Below are 20490 nucleotides of genomic sequence, written 5' to 3' on the forward strand. Positions count from 1 at the left end.
CAGTAGCATTAACTGTACAATAGGAGCAGATCTGTTTTGACCTGAGACGATAACACCCACCATTATTTTTAAATCTGCAGCTAGCATCAATCTCTTCCCGTTTGATGCCAACCAATTAGTAACAAACACGACACTGAAGTTATTTTTGATGTAATACTTTAAGTGCAGATCTGATCCAAAGAATCCCAACAGCCTGTTGGAGAGGAGCCGTGTTAACCGTAACCTGACCAGAAACGTGGCTTTTTTTGTCTGTTTAAATATTATCCACCTCATGGAATCCGATACACATGTGCCGTCTCAGCCGATGACAAATGGAGACAGTGTAATAAAAACAATTATCTGAATGAATAAGACTTCTAAAGATCCTTTGTAAGATGTCGACGACAGCAGCACGTGTTAAATGTCCCTCAGCGGCTATTGTTCATTCCTCAAGAGCAATAAAGTGTTTCAGTTTAATGATGATCTCAAACTGTTTTGTTTATAACATCCTGTCTGTCAGAGAGGGCGTCTCCTCTGGCTTGAAATCAGTTTAACTGACTGATGGTTCAAGTCCTTTGTTCTGTATGTGTCTGCGTCAGCTCACCATAAACTATTATTTTCTACACAAATAAAACAATCTGAGGTTCAGTTGGCAAAAGGATAAAGGGATGACTTCGCCCTGATGCCGTCAGGTTGCAATATGCTTATGGACACGTGATTTGAGTAAATAGTGGGACTTTCTGTTGTTGGCTTTAGAGTAAATCTTTTGTTTCGATTTCACTTTCTAAACTTCTGCAATGAAATAGAAATAGTGAAACGCGTTGAGATTCACTTATTATTGCTCAACAGTACCAAAAATAAAGCAAATGTACTTGTAAACATTTTCAGATTTGCTTTCCAACCGAAAGCAACACAATTCTTACCAGATATTAAAGGTTTCTTGTGAAGCTATGATCATATTGTTTGATTAGCCATAAGCGTTTCCAAAGAAGATAATTGATATTGTGTGAAGGGTTGGGTTATAGGACTGGAGAAAGCCGTCAGGTGGAGCGTATGTACATCACCAGCCGTGGGTCTCAGAGGTTTTAATGTTCCAGGTAGAGCTGATCTAGGATCAGAGTGTAGGCAGCACCAGCGGATACAGCAGCATCAGTCCCGTTGCCCCTGACCCCTGACCTCTGACCTCTGACCTCTGACCCAGGGACGAGGGAGGGGCCATGTTTGTTTAATCTGACCTCAGCTCTGCTCAGAGACAAACAAGAGAAATGTTTGATTCTTGGAATGATCACAGATTTGGTTCGGGTGGAAAGAAGAGTGATCACTTCAGGAAACAAAGAGGGGAGGCTGTAAACTGTCATCGCCCTGGTAACAGTGGTTAGGGGTAACACCTCCCACCCAGCCAGGGTCAGGTGATGCTGTGATACTCTGGTGTCTGCTGCCCCCTAGGGCTGAGAGCAAGGCAGTGCAGGTGTGGCTCAGGAGGGAGAAGGAAGGGGGAGGAGGAGGAAGAGGGGGAGGAGGTAGAGAGAGGAGGAGGAGGGGGGAGGAGGAAGAGGGAAGGGGGGGAGGAGGAGGAGGAAGAAGAGGTAGAGAGAGGAAGGGGGGAGGAGGTAGAGAGAGGAAGGGGGAGGAGGTAGAGAGAGGAAGGGGGGGGGAGGTAGAGAGAGGAAGGGGGGAGGAGGTAGAGAGAGGAAGGGGGGAGGAGGTAGAGAGAGGAAGGGGGGAGGAGGTAGAGAGAGGAAGGGGGGAGGAGGTAGAGAGAGGAAGGGGGGAGGAGGTAGAGAGAGGAAGGGGGGAGGAGGTAGAGAGAGGAAGGGGGGAGGAGGTAGAGAGAGGAAGAGGGGGGGGGGGGGGGTCAGTGCGGGGCTACTCTTCACAGCCCAGGAGCTCCATCCGCAGGGTGATGCGCTCGTGCCAGTCCCACGGCAGGATGCGGACGTATCGGGCGTAGAACGAGGGCTCGAAGATGTTCTTTTTGTGAACGTTGTTGTCGCTGTTGCCTGGGAAGATCTGGACAGAGGAAAGCAACCAATGAAAATGACACAAATCAAAGCTGCTGGTAGACTTAACTAACCTGATAACAAAACGTTTTGCTGCTGCTTGTTTCTGTTACAACTAAAAAGTTCTAGAAAGAACTGGAGTTAGAGACCCAGGGTATACGCAGGAATCCTGAAGTCAGGTGTAAAACCTTTTAAGACCTTTTTTAAGACCCTTCCCATACATTTTAAGACCTCATCGCCACTTGGAGTTTTAACCGGTTACCTTGGCGACACACTTTACCTCACATTGACTATATACAGTATTGATTGTCCTTCCTCCTTATCTTCCAACCATTTGGACGCAGACTTGCATTTCCCCATAACGATGTTGTTTAGCAACCGGCGTAAACGGACCTTCGCGCTATCAAGCAGTGAGCGTGCGACGTCCTGTTCAGATGACGTCAAACCCAACGGGATGCCATCAATAAACTCCACAGAATCACACTACACACCTACGCCATGATTACATTCAGGCAGACTGTAGAATACAACCTCTTTGGACCATTTATATACTTATTGAAAACAAGCTACAAAATGTAATACCTTGGAAAATGCTGTTTAATACTTTTTAATAGCATTAATTTTCGCTAAATTCATTTATTTTAAGACCCCGCGGACACCCTGAGACCGTTGTTTAGTTTCCCCAATATTCTGTAACCCATAATGTAGGTCAGACTATTTTAAACCAGTTTTGTTTTTTTAATTAAAGGATACTAAAAAATAAAAGCTTTAAACAAACTGTTTTCATATTTATGACAAAAAACGATATATCTTCAGAAAATATTTTTCGAAGGCAATAAGAAATAGAAAATAACATACACATACGTATATATACACACATACATACATACATACATATACATACATGAAAGACGCCTCTCGATAACACGCAAGGAAATAAGAATAAAGGGCAGGCCTTAGAGTTAGCACAGGCTCATAAACAAGGCAAACATTATCAAATACAAAAATGGATTAAAATCATAAACTTTAATTATAAATGTTCCATTGGATAAGTCCTAGCCTGTCAATGTTCCAGATCCTTAGTTTAAGGACTTCCTGTTGCTGTACTTTGGCAGGTTCATAGCATTATGAATGATTGCATACAGAGTCAGGAATAATTGGTACCAGGTGTGTAAAAAAAAGCATCTAAAACAAGTTCAACTCAACTACAAAGCCCTTTAAAACTCTACTAAGAATTATCAGTGATTTTTGTTCTAAATGAATGATTATTATTGTATATTTTATGGTTTATATTAATATATTAAATGTTGTGGAAATATTTTCCAAGGCCCATAACTTTGACCCAGTTTATCAGTTCAAACTGTCCTGACTGAGCACACGCACCTCGTAACCTTGGCTGCTGTGCTCTCAGTGTTCTGTCTCCCTGTTCCTGCCTGTTGGCGTCAGCTGATAGAGGTGTTATGATTTTATCTTGTTATGCAGTATGTTGATGATGCTCTTAGAACTAGTTGAATACATGGGTCTGGGATAGAGTTCTTTAGAGTTCTTCTCCACCCTCTTGGACCCTCCCAAAGCCCCTCCCCCCTCCTCACTTCTGTCAAGCGACTTTGTTAACCACTTTGAAAAAAAGGTTGATGATATTCGCTCTTCTTTTTCTAACTCACCTTTACTCACACTAACCTCCTTTTCCCCTCTCTCGCCAAGTGAGGTTCTTACCCTCATTACCTCTGCCCGCCCTAACACCTGTCCTCTGGACCCTATCCCTTCAAACCTCCTTCAGACTATCGCTCCTGATATTCTACCGTTTCTCACCCATTTCATCAACACTTCTGGTCACTTTCCAAACAGTCTCAAGGAGGCAAGAGTAAACCCTCTCCTAAAGAAACCCACTCTCAACCCGTCTGATGTTATAAACTACAGGCCTGTCTCTCTCCTCCCGTTCCTGTCTAAAACACTTGAACGCGCTGTCTTTAAACAACTCTCCTGTTATCTCCATCAGAACAACCTTCTGGATCCGCACCAGTCTGGTTTCAAGGCAGGTCACTCCACAGAAACTGCCCTCATTGCTGTCACTGAGGAACTGCACACTGCCAAAGCAGCCTCCCTCTCCTCTGTCCTCATCCTGTTGGACCTGTCTGCTGCATTCGACACGGTGAACCATCAGATCCTCCTTCACACTCTCCAAGAACCTGGAGTTTCAGGCTCTGCACTTTCCCTCCTCACCTCATACCTCAAAGACCGTACCTACAGGGTAACTTGGAGAGGGTCTGAGTCCGACCCTTGTCAATTAACTACAGGGGTCCCTCAGGGCTCTGTTCTTGGTCCCCTCCTCTTCTCCCTGTACACAAACTCGCTCGGATCTGTCATTAGCCCGCATGGTTTTTCATACCACTGCTACGCTGACGACACCCAATTAATTCTGTCCTTTCCCCGCTCAGAGACCCAGGTCGTCGCACGCATCTCTGCTTGTCTAGCTGACATCTCTCAGTGGATGTCCGCTCATCACCTCAAGCTCAACCTTGACAAAACTGAACTGCTTTTCCTTCCGGGAAAAGCTTGTCCCACTCTTGACCTGACTATCAACATCGGCACCTCTGTTGTTTCCCCGACCCAGACTGCAAGGAATCTGGGTGTGATCCTAGATAACAACCTGTCCTTCACTGCAAACATCGCTGCTACAACCCGCTGCTGCAGATACACGCTTTACAACATCAGGAAGATACGTCCCCAGCTGACCCAGAAAGCGACGCAGCTTCTGGTCCAGGCTTTCGTCACCTCACGCCTTGACTACTGCAACTCCCTCCTGGCTGGTCTACCTGCATGTGCCATCCGACCTCTGCAGCTCATCCAGAATGCAGCGGCTCGTCTGGTCTTCAACCTTCCTAAATTTTCCCACACCACGCCGCTCCTCCGCTCCCTTCATTGGCTTCCGGTAACTGCTAGAATTCACTTCAAGACACTGGTACTTGCGTACCATGCTGCGAATGGATCTGGCCCTTCCTACATCCAGGACATGGTTAAACTGTACACCTCAGCACGTGCACTCCGCTCCGCATCAGCCAAACGACTCGCTGCACCCGCACTGCGAGGGGGACCCAAGTTCCCATCAGCAAAAACACGTGGGTTTGCTATCCTGGCTCCAAAATGGTGGAATGAGCTCCCCATTGACATCAGGATGGCAGAGAGCTTACACACCTTCCGGCGCAGACTGAAAACTCATCTCTTTCGACTCCACCTCGAGCGATAGAATTACTAACAAAGAACTGCTAACAGAGCACTTATATACTAATAAAGGACTGGCTTATCTACAGCCAGTTGAGTAGCACTTGAAATACTTGGCTCTATGAAACCTGATGTACTTATATGATTCTGTTTTCTTCAAGGTTGTGTCTTCCTGGTCGAATGTACTTATTGTATGTCGCTTTGGATAAAAGCGTCAGCTAAATGCAATGTAATGTAATTGACGTGGCAACCACCCGTGCAGTCAGACCGTGACCGCTGTGACTTGTGATGTGAATCCTCCGGCCGTAACTCCAAATAAACCTCCAGCGTTTGACATCAAAGCTCCTGCTCTACCGTGTCTCCTTCCTGAGTCGGTGACTCCCACTGCATTGCTACACAGAAGTTTCCCTTACATTAAATAATGCTATTTGCTTATTTTGTACGCACGGCAAACATGCATTTCCTCTATGTTTGTAAGTCAATGGGTTTTTCAGGTGCCATTCTCTCTTTTTTGAAATTGACAGACTTAAAAATTGACAGACTTAATCAAACTCTTATGTTTTTCCCATAGTGATCAATTTAGCCATGTATTAGAATGTTTTCTGAGAACAGCTGGACTCACCCTGTCTGTCTTTGTAGTCTCGTCCTTCACAATGGTCCAGGACCGCCCGTTATTACTGTAAGCCACTTTGAAGGCTGTGACAAACTGGATGGAGCCGAAGTCTTTGGCCCCCTGAGTGATGACCCCTGCGACCTTCTTGGTAGACCCGAGATCAACCTGAGGACACAGACACAGCTTGTCCTTACAAACACAGCCATGGGGCAAATAAACAAAAACAATGTGTAGCTGGCTGTGTCCTTGTCTCTTACCTGGAGCCACTCTGATTGGTTGTTGGTGGCGGCGGTCCAGGCGTTAGTCTTGCCCTGTTTGTCCAGACGGGCGTAGTGGGGGTGCCAGGTGAACGCCTCCATGCCCCAGGTGCGGAAGGTGCTGGACGACGTGATCTGGCGGTTGGTCACCAGCCGGGACTTCATGCCCATGGGCTCTGAGCAACCTAAAGAGTTTGAATAGACTGTGGAGGTGAGACCAGGCAGAGAGGAGACAGAGACAAAGGGAGGAATGGAAAGAGAAAAGAGAGTATGATAGACAAGGGACGGACAGGAAGCAGCCCAGGCCAGCCAGTGATGTGAAGCAGAGAGGATGATGCAGTATAATAATAAGATGCAGAGGAGAGAGACGGGTGGACCCGCTTTAGGCTTACCTGAGCTCACACGAACTAGGGCTGTCCCGAATACCATTTTTCGGGCTCCGGATCAGCAGTGAACCGCTTCAACGCGTGTATTTCGGTTTATTCACGGCATTCATTTTGTTATTCTACAGTATTGTTGTTTTATAGTTATTTGTTTATGTAAATAACCCAATTTGTGTCCTTTGAAATTGAAAAGGATATCGCATTGTGTTTGTTACTTTCGTTGCAGTTGTATATATGTCTTAAGTGTAATTTGGCTTGGCTTCCTATTTTGTATGGACATGCTTTTATTCTGAAGGAGAGTTAGCGCTGTTGACAGGAAGTTGTTGTTGCTATGAAAACAACGTGACGGAGATTAACGGAGAAAAAGTAATATCTACATATAAAGACGGAGAAGTGTTTATGGTTAAGTGTTAGCACCCCCCGAAGAGGCACAAGCTCTTACGTTGATATTGGAGTTTTCAATAAATTCAATTTGAAAAGAAAACGAAAAAAACGAATAACGAAATAGTACTCCAACGAACGAATATTCGGGTACAGCCCTAACATGAACCATCAAATTTGCTGTATTTTCATACTTAACGTATAATTTCACATGATCAGTATGAGCTGAATTAGCCCTGAGAGATTACTATTAGACGTCTTATTGTATTTTCCTGCACCTTGAGACTTTTCTCATGGGCGTCACCATTTCCAACACTCAAAGGTGATGGCGCCTTAGAAGCCAGGCTCTTCTGGAATGATCTGCTTGAGGAGGTCAGGGATTTTCTTTTTAAATGATTTTGAAATAGCTTTTTTGTAATTTAATTATTGTTGCAAGATATTTTATTTGACTTTACTCTGTGTTTAGTTTTTGAGTAATAGTTCATGTCATTCTCTTTGTCTTTTAAGTTTTGATTGTAAACACATTGTAGCTGTGTTTAAAAAAAAGGTGATATATAAACAAAGTTATTATTTATTTTAAGATGCCAAACCTAAAGCAGAAACAAACTTGTGGAGCTCATTTTACAATCTAGAAAGGCTGGAAGAGACTTGTTATTAAGTGTGGGTTAGTGAAGCAGATGCGCATGCAGGTCAGACACACAGAGTCAACGTAGCATGCACAGGGTTCAAAACTTCAGCTGTTCCCCAAACTCCTACACTGAGTGCAAGGTGGAGGGTTCAAATGATGGAGACTGCTGCATTTGAAAAGATGCTGGGAAGGTTGAATGTTCAAAGTGGCATGGCTAAGGAACAATGGGATAGTTTCAGTAGATACATGTCTGGGGAAGGTGGAACCGTGTGAAGACACTAATAAGTGGATGTGTGAGACTCGCAAGATCATGCACTAATGTGCGCTGCTATGACTGGATGTTTTACTTTGATGTATGGATACTTGTCCCTGCCTGTTTTTATTTATTTATTATTTCTCTGGTACTGTTAGTTTTTTCTCTGAGTCTGTATATGATGTTGGATGTTTCTGCTTAAAATCCAATAAAAAAAAAACTTCAGCTGCGTTGTTACAGGTCACATCCTCTCATTTTGAAAACAGTGTCTCTTTAGTTGTGACACGACGGTTTGAAGCACGGACCCAGATAACCTTGGAGGAACAGACCGTCTTGTCCCAATGACTGTTTCACATTAAAGCAAACGCAGTGAAAACATGCAAAGTCATGCAATCTGGTTGTGATCTCAAATCAGACTGGGAGGTGACCCAACATGCCTCAAAGAAAGCCGTTTTGGAATCATGCACACACTGGAAACGGGTGACGAGAGAAGAGCAGACACTGATCTGATGGAGGAAACCACCATTAAGAGACACGGAGATGTGACGAGTTCAAAAGAACCACACTGGCTTTACACGAGAGGAACAGCAAGATGAACAGAGGACACTTACATGCGTTTGCCTCTGGGTTGACAAGCATTATATGATGAATATGACCAGTAAAAAGATCTGAATCATTGGCAGCCATCTGCAGCACGCTTGTTACTATGATGCAGTGTGATCATATGGTTTTGATAAATGTCCATGCTTGCTTTAGTTACTAAGAAGTGCAATCCTCTGAATTCAAGATCAATCACTGAGCGCAGGGCTGAACATAATTAGTGCGGAAACATATGAGCTAATTACTGCTTAAAAGCTGTTGATAGCACATTTATCCACATGGAGTTTGAATGACTTGTCTCCAACATCATTAGACTGAACAGTGTGTACGACGTTGTGTTTTCTGTGTGAGTTTACCGTTGAGCTCACAGCCCACCAGCTCCATGCGCATGGTGCAGGCCTTGCGGCAGACCACAGGGATGATGCGGATGAACTGGGCGATGATGGGGGGGTCGAACAGGTTGGTCTTGGTGCCGTCGTTGTCCACGTTTCCCACAAATATCTACATAGAAAGGAGGAGTTAGTATACTGCCTGAAATGGGCTGTTAATCTCTCATTTTGATGACTGGGAGTGATACTGAAAACGGATATTTAGTGACAGTTCTTAGTAGATGTATGTATTCTAAAGAAAGAGCAACTAAACCAAAACAATGATGGAAAGCACTCCCTGATTAATTCATCCTTGTTGAATTAATTTAGCGAGCAAACTCTTGTGTATAACGTGCACATAGAGTTCAAAGGGTTGTGTGTCCTGTCTGGTGTTTGTATTACTGTATACATCAGGGGTCTCCAACCTTTTATAGGATGAGAGCTACTTTCAATAAATAAAACAAGTCGTGAGCTACTTTCACTCCGCAGTGTATATATTTAGCACATTTTAACATTATTATATGCTGACCTTTAACCTTTGTGTGCCGTTTGGGTCTGTGGGACCCGTTTGCAGTGTTTACTAAAATAAAAGGTATGCAATTTAATTATTTTAACCCGCTTTATTTGGGGGTGGACCTCACATCGTCTAGAGGGGTCCGGGGGCATGCATCGATCTGGTGCACTTTGAGAGCAACATGAATTTATGGATACAGCTCTCAACACTCAGATGAAAGGGAGCTGTATACTTTTCAATAATCCAAACATCTTGATCACAACCAATAACAAATCATATTTTTTTTATCTTATGTTACCTAGTTAGCATTCTTTCTTTTTATTTATGCATATTTTACTAATCACTCCCCCTTTAAAAAGGTCCCATGTCATGGCCATTTCCACAGATCATATTTCCATTGTTGAGGTCTACCAACATAGATTTATATTGTGCAATTTTCCAAACTCACATTGGTTTCTCAAACAGCATCTCTGTAAAGTATGTGTATTCACTCTGTCCTAAACGGCTTGTTGGCGCTCCTGCCCCCCTCCCTGTGAGCCCAGTGTGCTCTGATTGGTCAGCTCGCTGCTGCGAGGAGCAGACAGTGCGAGCTGTCTTACTGGTGTGGTTTCCTGCTTGCAGCGTGTCACATTTTTGTCACATTCGATTCTTTTAACATTTCCTATTTTTTTTGTGTATTTTGGATCTGCTTGGTGAGATAATTATTGAGGGCTCGTGATCGACGTGTTGGAGACCCCTGGTATATAGAGATGCTATGTACAGTAACTCACTGGCAGTACATATAAATCAGTCTAATATGGTGCACTTTGTTGTGTTTTGTTCCCTCACATTGTCCTTCCTCTGTCCGTCGGTCCTGTACATGGTGTACGTCTTGCCATCCAGACTGGAGGCCACCTTGAAGGACTTGACAAACTCCGAAGTTCCGATGCGACTTGCGCCCTGCATCACGATACCAGTGAAGCGCATCTTACTTTGCAGGTTGATCTGAAAATGGAGTTTTATAGTTAAGAGTTGTGTTTTTTTAAAGGCGAGATGAAGTGAGATCAAATTAAGGCTAGCAATATGGGGAGGGCAAATACTTTTAAAAACATAAACACACAGGTCCGAAGCAAAAGGTATCTTCATGTGTGTAATAATGGGTCAATAAATCAAGTTTTATTTTGCTCACAATATAAGAGTTTCAATTATTATACGATAAGATGTACTTTATTAATCTCAATTAGTTGCAGCAGCATAAAACAAAACATTGCTCATAATAACAAATTAAAAGAGTAGAAATAAACAATTCTAAAAATAGAAACAATAAAACAGCATTAGAGTAAGAACAAATTTAAATAATCAAATGTCAGGAAAGATATACCTCAACTGTTAGATCTACAAGAAACAAGTGTGTATGGACTTGAATACATCAAAGAAAGTCCCTGTATAAACTATATATGACCATGTGTCCTGGTCTCACCTGAATCCACGGGTTCTTGTCGTGTGCGGCGGCGCTCCAGGCGTTCACGATCCCCTTGTTGTGCAGGCGGGCAAGCTCGGACCCCCAGCGCTGCAGACCCAGCATGCTGTACCGCACTGAGGAGGCGGAGATCTGGGACTCAGCGATGCCCCCCCCCTCCATGCCCAGCAGAGAGATGCAGCCTGTCGTGTAGAGGAAAAGCGAGGGTGGGGGGGGGGGGGGGGGGATGATTCTGACGTGAGTGCAACATTTCACACTCTGACCCTAATGCCAATTCAGTCACCTGACAAAGGCTGAAGTAGCACACACTTCATTTATATGCGCATGCATCATTAATGTGGTCTTGTTTTTTGTTTGGCCTTACTGTTAGCTTTATGCTGTTATTGTCTTCTCAGTATGTTGCCTAAAATCAGATTTTAAGTGCTAAATTAATACAGTTATTATTAATAATAATTCTGCTACTGTACGTAAATTCAGAGACAACTGTTTTACATTCTGCAGAATACAAACAACTGATTCCTATAAGAAAGAGAAATGTATGAGCATATGGTTGCATACTCAAAGTCTAATACACACTCAGCCATATCTCATACAGAGATTATACTTCACTCATCTGTGCAAACCTTAAAGTCATTAAGGCTGCAGATCTTTAGGTCAACTGAATGGAATAAAGTATTGATTTCTCATTTAGCTTACTTTCTATATCCTGCCTATTGATCATACTAAAATGCAGCAGTTGGCCACCTTCCCAATCCTATCCTCATTAACAAAGTCTTCATTCAACTAAGTCAACAACACTCGTGAACATTTCATATGTTAAAATAAGGAGCATTATAACTTTTTTTAATATCAATGCCAACATCCCTTTCTTTAGGTTCTTATTTTAATACATGTATTTTACTTTTACTGTTGTTCTATAAGGACACAATCTATACCTATTTAAAGTAAGTTATTTGTCAATATGTTCAGAAAAGAAACGACAGTGATTGAGATGAGAATAATTGGCCACATGAAGTTTGGACTGGTGACACTTACGCAGTTGGCATTGTTTGCCCACATAAGGGGACGGGCAGTGGCATTTGAAGTCTCCCTCCAGGTCCCTGCAGGTGCCTCCGTTCTTGCATGGCTGGGCGGCGCAGTCGTTCACATCTACAGAGAGAGAAATTCCACCGTCACTTACTGAAGTCACAAACATTAACAGCTTACTGGACAACTGCTATCACCAAATCTGAAAGTGGATCAGAGTTAGTTAGAAGTGTGAGTGACGATCACAGGTCATGCGTTAGAGACAGGATTTGACATCTCCTCAAACTGTTAGTTGAAGCCATGCCAACAGAACTGAAGCTGTATTAGAGAGTAAAGAGACAGGTAGTTAATAGACTGTTAATGTAGCCTTGATCGGAATATGTGGCATCAAAGACCCAGCTGCACCAGGAGACTGTGGTCAGGACGTGCAGTATTTAGTGGAAAGGTCCACAAATTAAATGTGTTGAGCTGGTCGAGTGTGAAGCTTTACAACGCTTCATTTGTTTCATTTAATTGCAATTCCTTGTGTTGCCTCTTGGTGGCACCCTCATCACAAATCTACCTCTGAATAACACGTGAATAAACTCAAACTCTTTTCATCTCTCCCCGACAAGAGCTGTGTGAGTAAACCAGCTTTAAGACGCACTAGGATTGACCTCACGTGCCCACTTAGCTGGAGGTTTAGATGATGGCACACCAAAAGAAAAGATATCTCAGTCACCGTCTGCAGCTTTAATCCTCAGTGGTTGTTATTATGGAGGCAAATGCACACAAGCTACCCAGGCGCACCGATGTTATGCTTCTATCCAACCGACACACACATGGCAGCATCTCTCTACCCACATGCTCTCTATAAATAGCTCCGTGTCCAAACATTCATTTTCAGTCACAGGAAGAATACAGTGCTTTTGAAATGGGCATCCATCGAGTCTGGATAACAGGGTCCACATTCGTGACCCTTCTGGCTCTGCAAGCTTAAACTAAATCACATAAAACTGATTTCTTTAAAGCATCTGAATATTTTAAACTCTCTTCACTTTGTAAATAATCTATGTAATCAATTTACTTTTTTGGAACATGCCTGGTGAGAAGGTAGCAGATCCCTCTGTGTACAGATACAAGGATAAGTTAAAGACAACTGGCAGAATGTATTTTACTAATTTGGTTAAATCAGTGTTGGATTAAGATATATGTTATAAAGATTGATAAAAAGATGTATTGTTCATTTGCTGCTTAGGGCACACATGAAAACTTTACTTTTTATTTGAGCAGGTTTCTAAACATTGCTCACTCCAGATTTAAAGGATGACGGACACCTATATCCGGAGTTAATGACAGTCTGAAGGTGTCAATATACTCAGGGTCAACTTCAAATGAGTCTTCTGGAGCAAGGGCTCGAAACAGTGAGAACACAGGAGAACTGAAATGGCAAACACTGAAGAGTCATTTGATTTGATGCAGATTGACGAAGACATTTGCTCCAGCCACAAAGAGACACAGCTCCTGCCTAACCGATTCTGAAGAGTTTCTTCCAGCCGGAGACTTTAACTAGTTCTATGGCCACAAGCAACATTAAGAACGACAAGATAAAACAGGGCCAAAGGACTATAACTCTTGTCCCCGAGTAAAGAATGTATGCCAAAGGGACATAGTTACCTTATAAGGTGGACTACCAGATGTCCCTAGCCAATAAACTTGATTGAGTCTTCGCCTGCAATAACAAAGAGACAGAGCTGCGTCTCTCAGAAATAACAGGAATACCCCAAGGCCGCATGCCTGGGCCAGGGAGACAGAAAAAGTAAAGAATGATGAACTGGGTCAAAGGTTAGTACCTAAGCAAATATTTCCTTCACACAAATGATTCACTGTAACCATGATATGCCTTATAGAGACGATTCAGGATGAAACCAGTGTTAATGTAAATGCAAACCAAGGAAGACCATACTGAGGTTATCATCTGTTACCTATTTAACTTTATCCACCGTTTGCATATAGATTTGGGGATATTGCATGTACTTGTCTATAGCTCCAAACAGAAATAGCACACTACCACAATATTCAGAGCGTCAATATCTGTCTCAGCATGCAGCTAAAACCAATACAAATCTCATGTAGCTTGTTTGAAATCTGATCGATAGAAAGCCAAGGTCAGCTGGCCGTGCACGTGGCGATCAGCAGAGCATCTACACCCGGGCTCTGTGCTGCAGCCAGCAGGATCTGGCCCTAGAAAAGACCTCAGCTCACAAGGGACTCAAACTGAGTTTTGAAACTACATTTGCTGTGATGTTTATACTTTAACAACACTGTCCATACAAAGACAAAAAGCTGTAACTATCTGAGGAGAACAACTAAAAAAACATAATATATTAGCAAAGGTTTTATGAACACCAAAAATCCATCTTTTAGTCAAGCTATGTATAATGGTCTGCTGCAGAAAAAATAATTACATATGTTGTAATCACACTCTTTGGGTTTCCACGGCAACTAAGTGGTAAAGCATGATGTGACCAGATAAAAAAAAGAATATTACATAAAAAAGGTTCCAAAAGGTTTCCAGATGTGTAATTTGCTGTGTGGACTGGCTGCAGATCTGCAGGGAGCCCCAGCAGCACCCAGAATAGCTCTGAACCGGACCTCTGCCAGGGTGACTGTGTGCTGGAGAGGAGGCTACTGATGTCATAAAGTATATTTACAGAGCATCAGATTTAAAGCTGTGTTTTCCGAGCGATCACTCTAAAGTCTAAAAGATCGACGCATGGTGACACCAGATCCTGTGCACTGGTTCTTAGAAGTCTGCAGCATTATAAGATGTTTGGGTTTCTGCAGATCGAGCAGTCTATTACTACAGTAAATATAGATTACATACATGTAAGCGGATTGCAGGTTTTTTTAAATTATCTTTGGGAACCTTAAGGAAATAAAGTGTCATCAAACTGTATTGACTTTAGGTGGTTCTAAAAAGGGCGTTTAAAAAAAAAAAAAGAGAAGCATCAAATGTTGGATTTTCCTCGCTGAACATCTGTCTACTCTAGTGTTATCTAAACAAACATTACAGTTACATATTGTATGTGGAGGAGTATGTGGTTGTTATAGTTTCTGAAGGATCTCAAGCGACTTTCTACAGTAGGATTTGTTTACATGTATACCAACTTGATGGCAGAACGTGATAATGAACTGTGTTTCAGCACATTTAATATCAGTTTCAGTTGTATTGCTACAAATCAGTGAGAACACACCTTGTGGCTTAATTTATTCGGAATGCTGTTAACAGCATTCCCACGAGTTTCTGCGATGTTCCCGCATTGAACATCGCAGAAACTCTGTTTAAACATCAAAACGTTCAGCTCGGTCGGGAATCGACAACAATTCAACAAATCTTCATGCGACTTCAACTGCTAACTGTTCATTCATACTTTCACTCAGAAACCTCATTCCAACTTTAAAATGTTACACATCTTTCTGACATTATTCGTGTAACACAACTTTTAAATCTGATTCTTACTTTTAGAGATATTAAACATTGTTCAGACCTTGGTACAGAGGCCTTCTTCAGATTTTAACATTAACTAGAGTGCGTGATGTCACAGCTAGGAAATCTTGAAATTTGCCTTGATATTTTTTTTTAAACTGCCATAATTCCCAAACCCTACATTCCTGAGACATAATTTTTCATGACAAACTTAGGAAAACATCTCGTAGCTTGAAAAATGACAAATAATTAAGCAAAACATAATTAAACAAAATGCCTCTTGAGGGCATGAAGTGACAAAAACTTTCAACATGTCTCCATTAAAGCCCATTGTAATTTCAGGCTGATATTTCCTCACAGCAGCAGCCCCACACCTTTAGTTAATCTGCCAAAAAGGCCACATTATTGACCCGAAAGTACACCGAAAGCACACTTCAGATACTCAAGGTCCTTGAGATGCTTCACGCTTTGAAATTTCACCGATATCTGTTACGGTTCTTCAACAAAACATTCACATGTAAGAGGTGTATCTCTCATTCAGAACAATGGACACCTTTGATCTCTGGACACCTCATTGCCATGGCAACACAATGCTCGCCATGAAACATGGTTCTCATAACTTCAGTGAAAATGCTCCAAACGGCCCAAAACTTCACAGGTTTGGTAACGATGCAGCCATCAACGCATCCAAGCGTATTATGGGGTGTCATCAAATGCCGTTGCCATGGCGACAGACCACTCGCCATGAAACACGATGTCGCTGTAAGTCTAATGGGCACGGTCCAATCGTCCCCCAATCTTCACTTGTATATCACCGGTCCATGCCTCAACAGCTCTACACCAAATCTGAGATCTCACCATATGTTGTTTCCATGGAAACGCATCCCTCGCCATAAAACACGATGTCGCTATAACACCTATGAACATTTTCAAAAAGTGCTCAAACTTCACATGTGTGCCAACAGTCCAGTTGTGACGACATCTACGTGAGAGTTTTGAGATTTTATCAAATGCCGTTGCCATGGTAACACAAGGCTCGCCATGAAACACGGTTCTCATAACGTCAGTGAAAATGCTCCAAATGGCCCAAAACTTCACAGGTTTGGTAACGATGCAGCCATCAACGCATCCAAGCGTATTATGGGATGTCATCAAATGCCATTGGTATGGCCACAGATCATTCGCCATCAAGTTATTTAAAAAGTTTGCAGTTCAAATATTCTGCTGCTTTTCCAAGCCTTTTTACTTTCTTTTCTTCTCATCACACATTCAAGCCCACAGTGTTCATGTATCATTTCAATCTAAAGTCTTCACTTTCTTCTTACACATTACATTTCAGCATAGCAATTCAGCGTCAGCATAAAGCATTCCCACAAGCAATTTCTTCAGGAATTGCATTCTCTAGTTGTCTCATGATGTTCTGAAGATAAGGCTTACCTGTAAAGGTTACGCCGCACTAGTAAAAACACCCAACAGCTGTTACTTAAGACCATGTTGTGATCCCAGGTAAGCAGCTTTGGGGATCTTATCAATCAAGTTGGTTTAATGCAGACAAACTAACCAGTAAACGCATGCCAGACAGCACACAGGCAAATACACACCATGTACTCCTTAGGGGGCATTGAGCCCAGTCTGCCATATCTTGGGAGGAGCCAAAGACTCCCAAAACAACTGAACGAGCAGAACATTAATACACAACCCATTTGGCAACTTGAAAGAAGCAAATTAGTGCCTTAATCTGTTGTGAAAGTCAAGGATTTACAGACCGAAACTACAGAAAGACTCCTTCTCTCTGCTTCTATCCATTTGCTTTGGCGGGAAATAAAGTGAACAGCAATTGACATCGCCCTTTCTCTCCTTGCGTCTCCATACACACTCTTCTCTCTCAGCAGCCCATAAAGGCTTTTAGGCCAATTTGACAGTACAGTCAGAAGTGCTGCAGTCAGACCTGAGTAGTGAGTGTGACATTGTCAGGAGGGCAGACTTAATTCACCGTTCCGCCTCCACATTTTCCGCCCGGCAACAGAAGCAGCGCTGACGTTGCGAGCGCTCAGCGTGGACCGCCACTTTCTGTTGGCTCGACTGGCACAAGAGAAGAGCTCTGTGTGTGTGCGTGTGTGTATGAGATCATGAGCTGTGTGTGGTTCTTCATGTGGGATGTGCAGCCAACACGTGATTAAGCTTTTTCCAGTCGAGATTTTTTTGCTCCCTTGAATGTATTCATCAGAAAGATTTGAATCCTTTGGGCAGAAGATTATTCGTCAAAGAAAAACATATTGATAAAAAACATTTTCTTTTTTCCCATAAGTGACAGCAGGCCTTGCAGGAGAGGAGAGTGCTATTTTATTCTATTCCCAAGTCCACCTTCCACATCTTTACAACATTTATCTATTTATAGATGCAGTGGTTTGTGGAGTTTATCCTCCAATCACAGGCTTCCATACACCAATCACAGGCTTCCATACACCTTCACATTTGAAAACTGAGAAAATTGTAGAGACATAATGAACATATGCATTTGTATGTGTAAAGTTAGTATGTGCAAAGGATGCCAGATAAATGTTTTACGACGACACAACTCCTCCACGGGTTTACCACAGTCGCTGGTTTTCTAGCGCTTGACACACACACACACACACACAAATTAGGGAGCACTTAAAATGTCACAACACTGTCATCAGTAGCTGTGAATGGAGGGGCGACTCCCTGACCCGGCAGTCCTCAGGGGGGCTCTCAAAAACCAACACGGTCAAATTAATTCTCCTCATCATTATCCCTGAAGCATTATCTAATTAGTTAAATGCTTGCTCTGCAGAGGGCTCGTATTCTGGCAGCAAAGCCGACAGAACCTGCCAAAGGACTTGTGAATATATGGATTTTGATGAGCTGTGATTTGTGGTTCTTTGGGGTTAAAGAAAACACCAACAGATTAGAATGTTTGGAGCGTAAATACGGGCTGGAGAATTCTAAATTAAAATGGTTGATAACTTGGAAACAACCCAATTGGCTCAGTAAGCATATGTATAGTTTCACTGATGAGCCAGCAGGGAGTTACATCTTTGTCTGAGAAAGGACGACTTCCTTCCCATCTGTGTGCGGACTGATAACACGTATTTTCTGCTGGCCTTGACTTAAGGAGAGATAGTGCTGAATGATTTCTCTATCCGTGTGTGTGTATATGTTTGAAATGCAGCCAAGAGAACAGAGAGCACCTGGATTCAAGACGGATTAAAGACCACAGCACAAAAACAAACACAAATCATTCTCTCCTCAAGTCTTTTTAGCGCTCCGTTACCTTTTCTCGAACTTAACTCTGCCCCTTCGACACCTAGGATAAAAAGGCATACGTGAACAATCAGAAACAAACACTCAGGTTCTTCCTAAAAGTCTCAAGTGAGTCCTGCTAAACAACTTGTTTGTGCACAATTGGCCACTGTTTTCCTGCCACCTCCTCACGCAAACAGTAGCCATCTGTCTCTGTGTGCATGACTGCAGGCAGCACATGTTCCCACCGTTGCTTCCCTCTCTCAGGCTGACCCTGAGTGAACCAACCAGGTCTGAGTGACGTGTGAATGAAGCTCCCACAAGGACGACATCTGTCCGTCTGGTGGCCCTCGCAAACAGCAGCTGTCTCCATGTTAGTGTGCCAGGTTAGACAGATTAGCCGGGGCCGAACTGGACTTGCCAATTACATGCATAGGAATGTATATCAGCAGTCTTTATGAGAGAGATGTTAAAATAAAATAGCCCCAAGATGTGATTTTTTTTTTGTGAAATGGCATCTCAAATATGCCCACTGATCTTGAAATGTTGTTTTAACCTGTTAAGATTTCGTATAAGTAAAGGGGTTTATTTTTGGACGGAAACTAGGGCTGCTCGATTATGGCAAAAATCATAATCTCGATTATTTGGGTCAATAATTGATATTACGTTTATTAAAAACGATTTTCCATTTACTTTGAAAACATCCATTTATTGAAAAAATAAATGTGAACAGTATGTTTTTAACAGTTAACAGACTCTGAACTTTAAGTATAATTCAACTGGAAAAAAAACATATAATCGTTTTATTTCGATTATGTTGTTTTCATAATCATTGCAAGCCAAAATCAATTAATTGATTGAGCAGCCCTAACGGAAACTATAATTTACATTTTTTTACTATGTTCAATCTGAATTTACTTTAAATTGTAAACATCTATATTGATTCTGACTTTTCTACATCCAACTCACAGGTTTATCATTGCTTTGAGAAAAAAAGATTATTCATTTACCCCTTTTAGAAGTGAAGTTATAGTCATTTGTTCTGGGACTGTCATTTTCGAGCCTGAGGCCTGAAAAACAGGCTCGGGCTTAACAGATTAAGAGATTCTTCGTCATATCCATTCAATAGCCGCGTTCACACCAAGTACTTCGCCGTACTTAGTTCCCAGCACCTAGTTCGCCTATGGAACTAAGAGCCGATCGCGTTCACACCACAAACAACTTCACGGCGTATACTACCACCCGAAGTCCCCGGCCGGAAGTCCATGGAGTTGGGGACTGGCTTCAGTAGAAGCTGCTGGGAGTCCCAGCAGCTTCTACTGAAGCCTTCCGAGTAAATCGCCAGAACGCTGACACCTCCTCATCTCCACCGCTCCCATGTTTTCTTTTGTGTTGCCATAAGTTAGTGTCTCTCTGCGTTTGTGCACTGGCTGAATGCTAATGCTAATGCGAGAATAATAAAATGGCGGCTCTACAAAACATTTCAGAGTTTTACGGGGCTTGGTTTGCAATTCGCCCAGCCAATCAGAACTGGAGCACTTTTTTCCCCCAGGAGAGTACCACCTCTCAGCAGGCACTAAAAATGTGTGGACTCGAGTCACATGACTTTGACTGGAGTCAGACTCGAGTCATGACTTTGGACTCGAGTCAGACTCGAGTCATGACTTTGGACTCGACAAAATCACAACACACTTGCGACTCGACTTGGACTTGAACACCAATGACTCTGGACTTGACCTTGAGCCTTCTGACTTGAGGTGACTAGATAATTTAATTCAGAGGTCTCCAACACGCCGATCGCAAGATGCCGCTAGAAGAGCAGACTCCCGTCGGGGAGAGCAGAATCTTCAGCCGCTCCAACTCTTGCTGTGAATCCATGCAGGCAGGGGTGGGACTTTATTTTCCTGAGCCACCATGCGGCCAATCATATGCGAGGACACACTAGGATCATACCATTATGTGAAAGAAGGGTGGGGGGCAGATGCTCCAAAGATAGCAGGTGTAGTGGTACAGGCCAGCTACAGAGCGACAGGGAGACGGGGAGCTGGATTTAAATGCAAGCGCATCAGAAAAA

The 20490-nt window shown here is 42.8% G+C and overlaps 1 protein-coding gene across 4 annotated transcripts in view; it reads right to left on the minus strand.

Moving 5' to 3' along the window:
• Positions 1 to 1819: 1819 nt before the first annotated feature.
• The window catches only part of mfge8b (milk fat globule EGF and factor V/VIII domain containing b), a 29944-nt gene continuing 11273 nt past the window's right edge, over positions 1820 to 20490 (minus strand). Inside the window, exons 4-11 of one of the 4 annotated variants that reach the window (XM_034085691.2) lie at positions 18448 to 18480; positions 11693 to 11806; positions 10658 to 10839; positions 10027 to 10182; positions 8673 to 8817; positions 6072 to 6256; positions 5824 to 5979; positions 1820 to 1989 (exon numbers count right to left, since the gene is read on the minus strand). In XM_034085691.2, the coding sequence (XP_033941582.1) occupies positions 1846 to 1989; positions 5824 to 5979; positions 6072 to 6256; positions 8673 to 8817; positions 10027 to 10182; positions 10658 to 10839; positions 11693 to 11806; positions 18448 to 18480 (1115 nt within the window). In that variant the 3' untranslated portion in view covers positions 1820 to 1845. Of the gene's footprint in view, positions 1990 to 5823; positions 5980 to 6071; positions 6275 to 8672; positions 8818 to 10026; positions 10183 to 10657; positions 10840 to 11692; positions 11807 to 18447; positions 18481 to 20490 lie in introns of all 4 variants that reach the window. The other 3 variants (XM_034085690.2, XM_034085693.2, XM_034085692.2) reach the window with 3 other exon arrangements.

This window comes from Pseudochaenichthys georgianus, chromosome 6 (genome assembly GCF_902827115.2).
Source record: "Pseudochaenichthys georgianus chromosome 6, fPseGeo1.2, whole genome shotgun sequence".
NCBI lineage: Eukaryota > Metazoa > Chordata > Actinopteri > Perciformes > Channichthyidae > Pseudochaenichthys > Pseudochaenichthys georgianus.